The sequence below is a fragment of the Chiroxiphia lanceolata genome, chromosome 2 (assembly GCF_009829145.1).
Source record: "Chiroxiphia lanceolata isolate bChiLan1 chromosome 2, bChiLan1.pri, whole genome shotgun sequence".
Lineage (NCBI taxonomy): Eukaryota > Metazoa > Chordata > Aves > Passeriformes > Pipridae > Chiroxiphia > Chiroxiphia lanceolata.
The window spans coordinates 40,960,095-40,973,119 of record NC_045638.1 but is presented as its reverse complement, the minus strand read 5'-3'; the positions used below and the strand labels follow the sequence as shown (position 1 = coordinate 40,973,119).

Below are 13,025 nucleotides of genomic sequence, written 5' to 3'. Positions count from 1 at the left end.
TCACAGAGGCATCTGGGTAAGTCACAAACCAATCTCAGCCACAGATGCCTAAAAAATTCCATGTTTCACCTCTAGAGACAAAAAGCCAGCACAGCTCAAAGTTGCAGTGTGTTGCAGTTGTTCATATAGAGAAAAATGGAAGGGCTACCTGCCAGCAGCTCTTTGAATTCTGTTGGCTGTATGTATTCACTCCTTATTTTCCCTTTTCCACTCAACCATCTACTGCAATCTTATATTAAAGCCCATTATTTCATGACACCACAACCTTCAGAGACTTGCAGAAATCTCACAGATTCATTTTTACAGTGTCAAGCTCTTGGGATTCTGGTATTAGGCTGACAGTTTTATAAAACAATTGTAAAAGAACATTAATAACTCCAGAAAAGCAGGGACGGTATCTGCTCCTGGAGAACTCAAGAACTGTTCAATTTTTATGATTAAAATTTTGCAGCTGTTTGGAAATGTTAATTGTACAATAATAGCTGGAATTAATAGGATTAAAATAATTAAGAGTTTATTTTCCCAGTTCCTTCTGAAATTACTAAATATTTTTTAAAAACCTCAAACTTTTCCTTCCCACTTCAGAACTTTTGTAAATTCATTTATTTGTTCTAAAATTTAACGGTTGCCATTCCTGAATTTTGTTCTGAGCAACAGAAGGTAGTTGTTGTTTAAAAAAACCAAACAAAACAACACACTTGCTCTCTAAGAAGGTCTCCATTTTCTTCTCAGGAGACCAAGTGTTTGAAGTGAGATCCTTAAAGCACTGGCAACTCATGTTTTTGCAAAACTACCAGTTGGTCTCTCTTTAACGACCTTCTCTATTTCAAAAATGGAGAGACCAGGCCTCCGATACATAATGAACTGCTTGAATTTGAAGGTACATGAGTGGCCAATTCCCATTCATTTGTCCAAGATCACATCTGGAAAGGATTCTCCCCAAATTTATTTCTGTTTGTTTTTGTAAATACTTCCAGCAGAGCAAAAATAAACAAAGAGCTTTATAAATAGTCTCTCTACATGACTGCATAGAGAAAATGTCTTCCATAAATACTGTCACCACAGTTTTGCCAACTCTACTCTTTGCAAGCATTCACTAAGCATATAGCTTATTCCTGCTAATATTAAAATAAAGGGAACTGATAGAAGAGCCTTCAGGCAACTGAGAACACTAAATACTGCTAGAAAATACAGAATAGAACATCGACACCTGCTGCAAAAGAGTAACGCTAACTACCGTGATAAGGAGCTAGGACTCTATCACTAAAACGTTCCCTTCCAAGTGGGACACAGAGTACACAATGTGGCAAATCAAAAACAAATTCTGGAATGTTCAGATAGACTGATTTCAGAACCTACAACTTCTATAGATACTTGAATTAGTTTGCTTTTTATTTCAGATAGTTTTTCACACTTCTAAACACAAACTGCAACCATCCTGTCTCAATCTCCAGCTTGTTCAGCCATGCAGAACAAAGTCCTTTTCACCATGAGCAAAGCCACCATTCATCCAATAATTTGAGTAATCTCTCTGTACTTGTACCACATTGGATTCATTATTTTTGACCTTAATCAGCCAGAAAAACATACTGCACTTAAAATTAACTCTTCTCAGTACCTAACAACACCGTTGCCCACTTCTGCGGAATAAAAATAGTGCAATACATTCTCAGATCCTATTTCTTCAATTTCGCCTCATGGCTCAAATTCTGCTGCAACCAACTAAACCAAATCACCTCTTCCTAATTTTCTGCATTTCCAACTAATGAACTCCCAGCCCATTGCAAAGGTTCTTTGTAGTCTTTCATACTTATGACAAGCTGCACTTCACGCTGTTTTGTTCAGTAATTCCAATCCTCAAGGTTGTGTAGTTCTTCAGTAATGGCCTCTCGAGTGAAACAGGTGCCTTTAAATTTTGTACCATCAGCAATTTTAATCAGCATACATTGCCTTTTCCTATGCTAAGGTCACTTTTCAGTCAGCAACTGTCAAGACCAATCCTGGAGAAACCAGCAGTACCCTCCACTCTGACACCACCTCTGCAGTATGCTCCTCACATCCAGGACTATACATGTCTTGCAAAGTATTTATTTTTATGATTCCCTTAGTCTCATCTGAACTAGCTGCCCCTTACAGCTCAATAGAAAACAGTACTGAAATTCAAACTAGTTAGATCAAACTTTATCCATAACCATTCTGATCTAAAATATAGCTTTAACTGAGTATTTTTCTGCCTCTCATTCCAGTTTTACTTCTAACCTCCTTTTATGAAGGGCTATTCATCCAGTTATTGTAGAGAAGAGTTGAAAAACTATTTTTTTCTTTAACTTGCAGGAGTTATAAGGCATCTCTGTATTCAGATTCTCAAGCTTATTTGTGTAATTGATTTGACTTGCAGATCTGTAATTTCTCTGTGCTGGGTTGTTTGAAATATACAATCAACTTTTAACACCTCATTTTGTATACTTTTCATTTCACCAAATCCATTTCCAATTAGTCAGTCCCTATCAAGACTGAGCTCAAAACACCATCATCTGAAGAGGCTCAGAAATTTCTGGGGATTGTTTTAGCTTTGAAAAGAGAAGCCTGGGGAGTTGGAAATCTTATTGTGTGTGAATACCTGATGGAAAGGAGAAAAGAACACAAAGCCAGATTCTTCTCAGTGGTGTCCAGTCAAAGGACAAGATGCAATGGGGAGAAACTGAGTTTCAGGAAATTTCATGCAAACTTACAAAGAAAAGAGGAAAAGCAAAAAAAACCAAACAAATTAAAAACCACAAAGGAAAAGAAAACAACCTTTCTTACTGTAAGGATAGTCCAACACTAGAAAAGGCTGACCAGGCAGGTTGTTGATCCTCTGAGGTACTCAAAACTAGGCTGGATGTGGCCCTGAGCAACCTGCTGACTCTGCTTTGAGCAGGTGGACTAGATGTGCTCCAGCGGTCCCTTACAATCTCATCTATTCTGTGATACCCTATGCCTATCACACCAAGAATTAGTTTTAGTGCTAAATATACTGCACAAATACATAATTTCTTTTGAAATGAGACACCATTGCTGCATATAACTTCTTTCTTTTAAATTTATTCTCTGGTCAGACCAGAGAACAGAAATCTAGCAGACAAATTCATACAGGCAATTTTCCCAAGTACCCAGAGAACTCAGAAGCTAAAGTCAAAGTAAATAGCTGGTACAGCTGATGCCATCCTTCGTCACACAGCTCTCAATTTCAGAAGCAGAACTGCAAAAGCTTTCCACTTGCAATCTTTCAAAAACCATCTAAAGCCTATTCACCTCAACACAGACCAGCATTAAGCAGCTTTCCTTTTCCCTTGGATCCCCACAGAGTTAGCTGCATGAGTGGCAGTAGTGGAGACACATTGTAAATTTGGGTAAAAGACACAAATTCAAACCATGCAGCTCTCCCACAAATCTGGGCTATTAAAGCAGGGGCAGGAAATAAACAAACACACAACCAAAAAAAAAAAAAAACCCACAAAAAAAACCACCAAAAAATACCAACTCCCCAAAACAAACATGTAAGATGGTTTTATTTCAGAGAAAACTAATTCCAGGAAGGAGAAGTTTCAAATTTTGCTACTCACAGCATTTAGCTTTCTCTGAAGCTCACAAGTTTTTGTTTTCAGCCATATATATACCCCATATATGAATAACTGATACAACATACAAAATTATTTCCTGCAGTTGGTGTGAAATTGAAATGAAACAGTACACAGAAAATAAATTGTTCAACTTTACTGCATTGTATCAACCCCTATCTGTACTTCCAAAAAGTAGCTAACTAACTCAAAAAGACAAGATATAATAAATATTTGGATTTATAGTCTGGGACTTTTATGTAAAGAAGGAAAAAAAAGACACTTTTAGCAAGCCTTAAAATTGGAATAAACCTTGAACTATCAGTTTCAACTATCAATAATGAAGTAAAATCAGCTGAACTAGCATAGTCATTTTATAGTTATGATTATTAACATTATCATGAACAGCAACAACTGAGTTTTATTTTCTTTTAAGAAGACTTATTAGCAAAACATCAAATGAAAACTACAAAGACTGGAATGAAAGCATTCATCTGTAATAACTAGGTGCAAAACTGAGATCCAGCTGTTTCACTGAGAATTTGTCAATTATCAAAAGTACCACATGATTGTTCTTTCCTTTTTGTTTCCTTCACACACATTCCATATTTCTCATTTTTCATCTCCAATACTATAATTATGCAATTCAGACACTCACTACCATAAGGAAATTGCTTTTTTCTAGGAAAAATGAAAAATACCAAAAATAAGAATTAAGAATAACAATACATTAATTATCAGTAAAAAGGAACAATTGCCATAAATTCTGTGGGTTGCAACAGTGGGGAGGGAAAGCAAAGAATAAAGCTGCAAAACTTGGCATCTCAATCACTTTAGATGTCACAAACAGATGAGAGCAAAAACATATAGCATGCATCACTACAGCCTAACACTCATATTTGTCACACAGTTCAACTCCTTTGTTCTGATTTCTACCTATATTGAAACAGGCTGTAAGCATGTTTCCAGCAGGAATAAAAAAGTTGCCAAAAATTAGACTAACATAGAAGTTACTTGTATAATCTTTTTTCCACTTATTTTAAAGAAAGATGCATTTATCTGAGGTTCAGAATACAAAACATTCACTTCTTTATTAATAGAACAGATATCCAAAGCATGCTTCCAAATTCCCAGTTGACCAATACCATTTCCTGGGTGCAATGTCCCCTGCGCAAATCACTCTGTTATTAATTCTCAGGTACCTCCAAATACATGGAAACGTACCCAGATTAATGAAGAGTTTACAAGTAAAAAAAGTTTTGATTATATAGCTGCATCCACACAAATGGCCATACAGAACACTTCTTAATTAAATAGTACTCCACAAATGCAAACAGGTGGAGTACTATTTACAATCATCACAAAAGCAAAAAGCAGATCAAATTCAATCATAGAATACCAGGTTGGAAGAGACCTCAAGGAACATCTGGTCCAACATTTCTTGGCAAAAGCACAGTCTAGACAAGACAGCCCAGCACTCTGTCCAGGCAAATCTAAAAATTTGAGTCCAGCATTGGGGTATCCATCATTTCCCCAAGAAGATTATTCCAATGGCTGACTGCCCTAATTGTGAAAAATTTTCCTCTTGTCCAATCAGAATCTTCCCATTGGTAACTTGTACCCATTACCCCTCATCATTTCATGTGATTCCTTGTAAAAAGAGGGTTTCCATATTCTCTGTAGCCACTCTTTCAATACTAGAACACGTTGATGAGATTTCCTCTCAGCGTTCCTTTCTCAAGGCTGAACAAATACAGTTATCTCAGCCTTTTCCCATGTGTCAGGCTTTTGATCATCTTTGTGGCCCTTCTCGGGACCCTCTCCAGCCTTTTTTGTATAGCAGGGACTAAATTATTATAGGATGAATGCAGTATTTTATATTACTATTAATTTACATTAGATGCCTTGTTCACAGTGCTTGGTGTACCCCCTATCCCCCTTCCCAAGAAAGGGGGCATGAAAAGAATTTAAACAAATTTTAAATATGCAGCCAAGATACATACTTTCATTTTCTACTTCAGGAACACAAAAGATACCACCATGCAAAAGCTGACATCGAGCTCTGTACACCACTCATAACACAAGGCCCGATACTTAAATGTTTTCCCTACATCAGTAGTCTTTTGTCTCTCCGGGGAACAAAGATGGCAGCTGACTAAGAGGGTATCTTACTCAAACATGAAACTGGTACAAGAAACTTGCCATGGCATATGACTGGCCTGACTGGTTGATTCAATTCATGGTCAGTTTTCGCGAACGAAGATTTGGGAAAGGTCTTGACCCTTCAAGCCTGCGCAGTGGATTTTTTAGGTGAGACACAGTGTGCACTGAGCTGAGCCCACCCTTTAATCCTAAGGTTCATCTGCCGGGGCCGAGCAAGCTCGGACAGTGGCAGTGAGGTCCTCAGGACGTAGGTTTGTTTAGAGTGACCTTCTCTTAGATGGATGGCCTTACAGGGCTGATGAGCTCCATCTGCCCAGAGGACTTCCCTGACCGGGAATTGAACCCGGGCCATGGTGGTGAGAGCACTGCATCCTAACCACTAGACCACCAGGGGTCCGACTGGTCAATAAGGGCACCTGAAAGACACAGTTGCCATAAGCAGTATCTATTTACCTATTCTGGAAGGCCGCAGGATGGAAATATGTTTTTGTACTTAGAGGCTGTTGACACTAATGGTGAGACAGAAACGGTGAACGCTGACATTGGTCACGCACTAACTGACAAGGATGACCAACCACCTTGGATGTGACTGGTACCAGAACAAAGACCCAAAACTAGACTTTGTAAGCTCAGCCTTTGGAAGTACCTTTCCTTAGCTCCTCTTCCTCTGCATGAACACCACACCTCACCTCCATATAAACAATTGTAAAATTGAACAGAATTCTGGAAAGCATGTTTAAAGTGTATCGCATCAAAATCACAGAATGGCTGAAACACCAAGATTCATAAAAATAAGGATTCGCTATTGTCAATCCTTATTCCAAAAAGTTGTCCTAATAAATGCTTCAGATATTCAGGAAGTGATGAAGTCAACATAAAAAAACTAAGTAGCTCAAACTGTTCCCCAAAGACATAGCAGTCTATACCTTACAGTTAATTACCAGTTATTTTCCCCCTAAAAGTACCTGCAAAGGCAACAGAAAGAAAGAACAGAGAGACTTAAAGACTGATAAAATAGAACTGCAGTAATTTTAACTGTACAGTCTGAGTTAATGGCACAAGGATTTAACATCATTTTCCAAATTGAAGCTTGCCCCTGCAACAACGACTTCCTAGGAACTTAGGGAAAGTACAACATCAAGAAGTCACTCCTAGTATGCCTGTATCAGGGCTTAATTAGATGTTGATACTTCTAGTCTATCTTTTTCCTGCCAAGTTATGAGAAAACAAGCACTGATAAACGGGAACTTTGTCCTTGAAGGAAGAGTTTTGTACAAACTACAATTAATTGGTGTCTTATTATTGGCTGATCGCCTTCCAAGGGCATCTGAAGGAGAAAGTGAAGAGGAGGGTGATGAAGTACGCCCCCAGACTCATTTCGAAAAGATCCCCCGAGTTATAGCGCGCAAGCACGAGGGTAATTCCAAAGTACACACGCATGTGCAGAAGGGGCACCGCTTACATAACATTGGGAAGGACTGAAGGCCTCTAGCTGGGCGGTGCTGACCACACCTGCCCAGGTAGACGTCACCAATTAATTGGATAAAAAGTGGATGGCTCGTGCTCTGGGGGGCACTTACACTTCACACAAAGGACCACATTGCCTTCTGTGGGGACACCTGCTATGTGTGAGCCTCCTGACCCTCCGAGAACGCAGCTGCTACAAAGGATTCTTGGCATTTGGAGTTGGTAAGATAACCTCGTAAGTGACACCTGCGCGAGTAGGGTGTTGTATTCAGGGATTATTTCCCTTATTTTTCTCTTTCTATCGGTTCCCGTTTACTTGGCCACTTCTTTGTAATAAATATTGGGGTTTGAGCTTTCAACGGTGTTTTGGTTTCAATTTCGGCATCCTTACGAACTCTCCCTGCTACAATGCCCAAAGGAAACCAACTCTCACTCCTCCACACGTGCTTAATAGCAAAATTTTGGGCATGTTTGAGGAAAAGCTTAGTATCCACATATTCAACAGAAGTTGTTATACATGACTTCCCAGCATCATTAGTTCCACTGTCAACAAGAGTTGACTTCTCTCAAACAGCTCCATACACCTATTGCATAGCCCTGACACAGCCTTTGACTATACAGTGAGAAGATGACCCCTTCATTCTCACAGTTTAGAACTCTTGTGCCCTGGCACCCAAGGGTTGAGCTTGTATTATGTCACAGAACCATGACATCTATCCTCAGGATATTTTAAAACTGATTAGCCAAGATCATAACAGTCCAAGGATCTGTCAAATATTTAAGTGCTCTAAGTTAGTGCAAACTATTTATCAAACTATAATCTAAACAGTAACAGTGAGCACAAGCTTAAAAAAAAAAAAAGAAAAGAAAAAAAATCAAATTTGGGAAAACTAATCTCCAAAACTAATCTTCTCCTCCAGAAGCTGCAAATGAAAAGCAGCAGAAGCTATGTGGACTTTCCAGTGCCTTTGATTTAGCAACGTAATATTCTGTAATTCCCAAACACAGAGCTCACACAGGAATTAGTTAAAACAGTTTATCGTAAAGGGAAAATGAGTTATAACAAGAAGGACAGTAATACCTACAGTGTGGAAGTACAAAAGAACAGCCCCGTCAGATCAGAACAAAGGATCCTCTAGGCGAAAATATTTCTCCTAGAGCAGTCAAAAGTGAACATCCTGGGAACAGTGCAAAAACAGACAAGTATATAGCCATATTTTCCAAAACACTCTTCCAATCTCCAGCAAACTGACACTTCAAACACTTTCTGAGCCAGAAATGGTGCCTTTACACTTAACAACCTTTCTTTTCTGTTCATTTGTCAAGTTCCTACTTAAATTTAGTTAAACTTTTAACATTCTTGAAGCAAGACAGCTTGAATGTCAATGCTTATTTATATTTTGCATGAAGAACCTGTAGCACTTGTACTGAAAATACAATGAAGAATGAATAAAAATAACTTACTGCATAAACACTGTTATTGCTACCAAAAAAACTGAAAGGGAGAAAGATAAAAAAAGGGTTTATCACACAGAAGAGGTTTGTCTTAGAGATGACAGAACTTTAAAAGCACCCCAGGAATTTATTACCATAATTCTATAAACACAATACTTGATTATTTAAAATATAGCTTTCACAAAGAAGCTATAAAAGCTTATCACAGCCTTGAAATGCAGGCGAGTCTGAAAATCAAGGTCATGTGCACTTATTCCAAGCCAGCCTTGCAGGAATCTCACACATTTACAGACAAACAAGCACTCTCATCAGGCCACTTTCTATGAAGCACGAAGAAGGAAGGCAACGTATCCTCAGTATAGCAATCATGCAGCTTCACACTGCACACTCAAACTTTATCTCTACACAAAAGCCTTAAACCAATGACAGCAAAAACTTTGAGTTCAAACTTAACCTGCACAACATAGAAATTTAGGTCAAAACCCAACTCTGTTTTTATTCAGGTTACAACATGCCCACTTGGCAGCAGACAGCAAATCTCAGGTTTTGACAACTTTCCAGCACCATCCTACATTTCCTCCACAGTTTTTCATTCCTTTGGCTCACTCTCTACCCACTCACTTTTTATGCATCACTCTTCAAACATCGATCAGATGTCCTGTTCAAAGATATTAATCCTTCATTTCTCAGCTCTATTTACACACTACTGTGCTCACGCCAAACAGCATTAATAAAGTGTTGTCCCTCCAAGTGATTTTTTGAGGGCCAAGAAGTTACTCTGTCCACATTAGCATACTGACTGCTCTCTTGTATAAGTACAGCAAAAAATGTCAGAGAAAGCTGCATAACTTGTCACTGACACTGCTTACACCGTTTGTTGCAGAAGCTGGTAGGTGGGGAGGAGGGATCACACTACAGAAAAAGAAAAGATAGTCCCGTGATTTGGGCAATTTAATTATAACCCAGAGAACTAAGCTCTATTCCTCTCTCTTCTACATAATCAAAAGTCCCAAACCAAAACTTTTGTCTTATTAAAGTAGATGTCACACATTGTATGAACTTTACTCTTTGAACACCTATCTGCAAGTAAAATCAAAGAGAATCATGTATGGAAAACAGACCACTATAAAACTGCTATTTATTCTGTCGGAATGGAAACGGATATAATCATCTTCAACTGGTCACAGAAAATCAGTGAGCAGTATTCACATTACCGACAGAGTTTATGCCTCTACCTATCAGAAGGTCTTTACTTTAGTGTTTGGGTGGGCTTTTTCACTGTTGAAGTTCACACTTGAGAAACTCTCATAATAATACAATAAAAAAATCATGGAAAAATAACACTGTCCTGAATAAAAAGAGATTTGAAGTAAACTCACAAATTATGTGGACTAACAAAAACCCCGAATATCTACCCATTTAGTACAGTCAACAGTACTACAAACTAAGTAATAAATCAAGGCAATAAAAAACACAGGTGCTTAGAGAGATCATGCAGTGACACACACCAGCAGTACATGCTGCTCGCTTCTGAGCAGCTACAAATCTGACTTTTTAATTCTATAATATTACGGATTCTGTTCCAAAGCAGACAGTTGTCTTGGTTCTAACATGTCTCAAAAGAAAAAAAACAAACAAACCCACCAATAATAACCTAACTGTAGCCAAATAAAGATACCCTTACTTCTCTGTTTCTGGCAATTGGCAAACTCTCATATTTGGAAGGTGAACTTGAACACTCAACAGCAGGACCTACAGAGCAATATTAGTCAGCTCAGAGTGTGGGCCTACGTACTCTATATGGCATCTGGTACTATCCCTGAGCATATAAATCAAACTATGCCTAAACATGTAACATTTTAAATTCAAATCCTCCTGTTATGCAAAGAAAAGAGATTCATGACTTAGAATCTTGACTCACAGAAAAACAAACCAGGGTAAATCAATACTTAAACCAAATGATGCACAAAAACTTCAAATCCAGGACATAAATCAAGGAAAACTCTAACATGTCATTCATAAGTTGTTCTTTTGGAGGTTAGGGCCAGAAAGTTTCTAATCAGACGTGGGAAACATTAGTATAACAACACACAGATGATAACGACCTTAATGTTTTGCTGGCAGCAGTTTCCATTTAAACTAAGAAAAACAGGGCAGGGAGGGGGGGAGCCAGCTCAGTCAGCAGAAAAACACACTAGTTTTTTCAAAAATATAGTTACGACACAGAAGCAGCAAATTCCATCATATAACAAAAGCAACTAACCAACTCTTGCAGTCAAACACAGGAGCCAAACACAACCCCCGAGCACCCACCTCAGCCCAGCACCAGAGAGATGGGCACTGCAGCATGCGCTGAAGGTCAACATTCCCAGGCCCTGCTCTTACGTACTGGTTTTATGTGTGCTTCCCTATTTACCGCAAAATAACAGGGCTGAAAATCGCCCACCGAGCCGCGGTTCGCTTCAGGAATTAAAACACCGAGGAGAAATCCCGGCCGGGGGGAGGGGGACACAAACCACGCTCCGCTCTGCACGCCTGCAGCGACACAGAGGCTGCTGAGGACAGGGATGGAGGGAGGCAGGGAGGGATCCACCGGGCGGAGGGACCTCGCTGGGCATCATGCCAAGCGCTGACAGCACGTTTCGTCTCCATCCCGCTACTCAGCCCCCAGCCCAGTCCCCAGGGCCGAGCCACAGCCAAGAGGCGCTTTCTTCCCTCGCCCTGTCCCCCCATCGCTGGGAACCCCCTCTTCTCACCCACCCCTGCCCAGGGTGCGTGTTCGTGCCGGCCCTCGGGGCAGGTCCTTACCTGCATCCCCGGCAGCCCCGTCTGCACGGGGGAGTGAGCCATGGCGGCGGGCAGGGAGGGAAGGAGGGACGGAGCCGGGTCTCCTCAGGCGGCTCCAGGGCACAGAGCTGAGCTCATCTCCACGCTCTCACACACACACAGCGCCGCCGCCGTCCTCCTCCTCCTCCTCCTTCTGGCCCTTCCCCCAGGCGAGCAGCGCCTGTTCGCGGCGGTGGGAAAGGGGCAGTCCCGAGCGTGGGCTCTCTAGGCCCCCGTCACGGATGCAACAGCGGCGGCTTTCTCATCCCTCCTCCTCTTCCTCCTCTTCTTCCTCCTCCTCCTCCTTCGGGCCGTGCCAGCGACACGATGACAAACCTGAGGCGGGAGGAGGAGGAGGAGCCGCAGTGGTAGTCCCGCCTCTTCTACCCGGCTACCTGCCCGCGCCGCCCCGCCCGGTGACCCCTCCTTTTCCCCTGCCGGCATTGGGATGGTAGAAACCCTAGACGTGGTCTGGCATGTCCCTTTCCTGCCTCCCCTCCGCCTAGGCGCTCCAAGGAAGGTCACGGTAACGCTACCGCTCCACCGAGGTTTACGGTTTCAGGAAGCGCTTGACTTCCTGTCAGAAGTTGCAAAAGCGCTAAACCAGAATGACAGTCGTGTTTCTACAATAGCTCCTGAACGGGAGCAGAGCGTGTCAGCAGTCAGGGCTCCCCCCCACAACGGAAGCCCTGGACACAGGCAGACCCCTTGAGAACCTGACAATGTTCCGTTTCCCGTCTTTATTACAACTGAAATTCAAGAGCTCCATCACATGATTTCCAATGTGCCATGGAACGCCCTACAATTCTCTCCTTTACCCTCCTTCCTCCCAGCCCCCCACACCCCCTCCCGCATAAAGCTAGGGAGTTACATGAGTATTAAAATTATTGAAACCTGTCAGCCGGTGGGTCTGGGATCCGTAGGACAGTGTAGGTCACTGTCTTTTCAACTGATTTTAAAAAATGAGGTGATGATCCACTGCAGCATTACTTTTCATTAGATAATTCACTAGAGTTTGTACAAGTATCTTAGCTAAGTGAAACACTTTAAAATACAAAATAGTCTTGCTGAAAAATGGTTGGAAGTCCCACTGAAGCTTTTCCTATAGTTATGATATTCTTTCTTGTTTAATGTGGGCTGAGTTAATGCTACACAATTTTGTTTTCCTGAAGCTGGTACACGCATAAATATTCCTAAGATTTCTATCCCTCAGTATAATTCAAATAAAATTAGCTAACAGCTTTATGCAGGCAAGTATGTATGCACACACATACCCACATTGGTTGTTTACATTAGAAAATAGACTAAATATACCAGCTCTTGAGTACAGTGAAACACATAAAGGATGATGGCTAGAAACTGTGTAAAAAATCAAACAATTGGAATTGGTTTTTCAGTTGTTCATGAAGGAGGTGATAGTTTGCTTTATGCTGGAATAGAGTTTAAATTCTGTGGGTTTTAGCTAGAGGAAATATGAAAAAAATTATATTTTCTACACATTCTTACTGGTATGTC

General features: G+C 40.7%; 1 protein-coding gene across 1 annotated transcript in view; it reads right to left on the bottom strand.

Moving 5' to 3' along the window:
* The window catches only part of STK24 (serine/threonine kinase 24), a 56,218-nt gene extending 44,349 nt beyond the window's left edge, over positions 1 to 11,869 (bottom strand). Inside the window, exon 1 of the mRNA XM_032681070.1 lies at positions 11,493 to 11,869. Coding sequence (XP_032536961.1) covers positions 11,493 to 11,534 — 42 coding nt within the window. The 5' untranslated portion in view covers positions 11,535 to 11,869. The remainder of the gene's footprint in view (positions 1 to 11,492) is intronic.
* Positions 11,870 to 13,025: the final 1,156 nt, after the last annotated feature.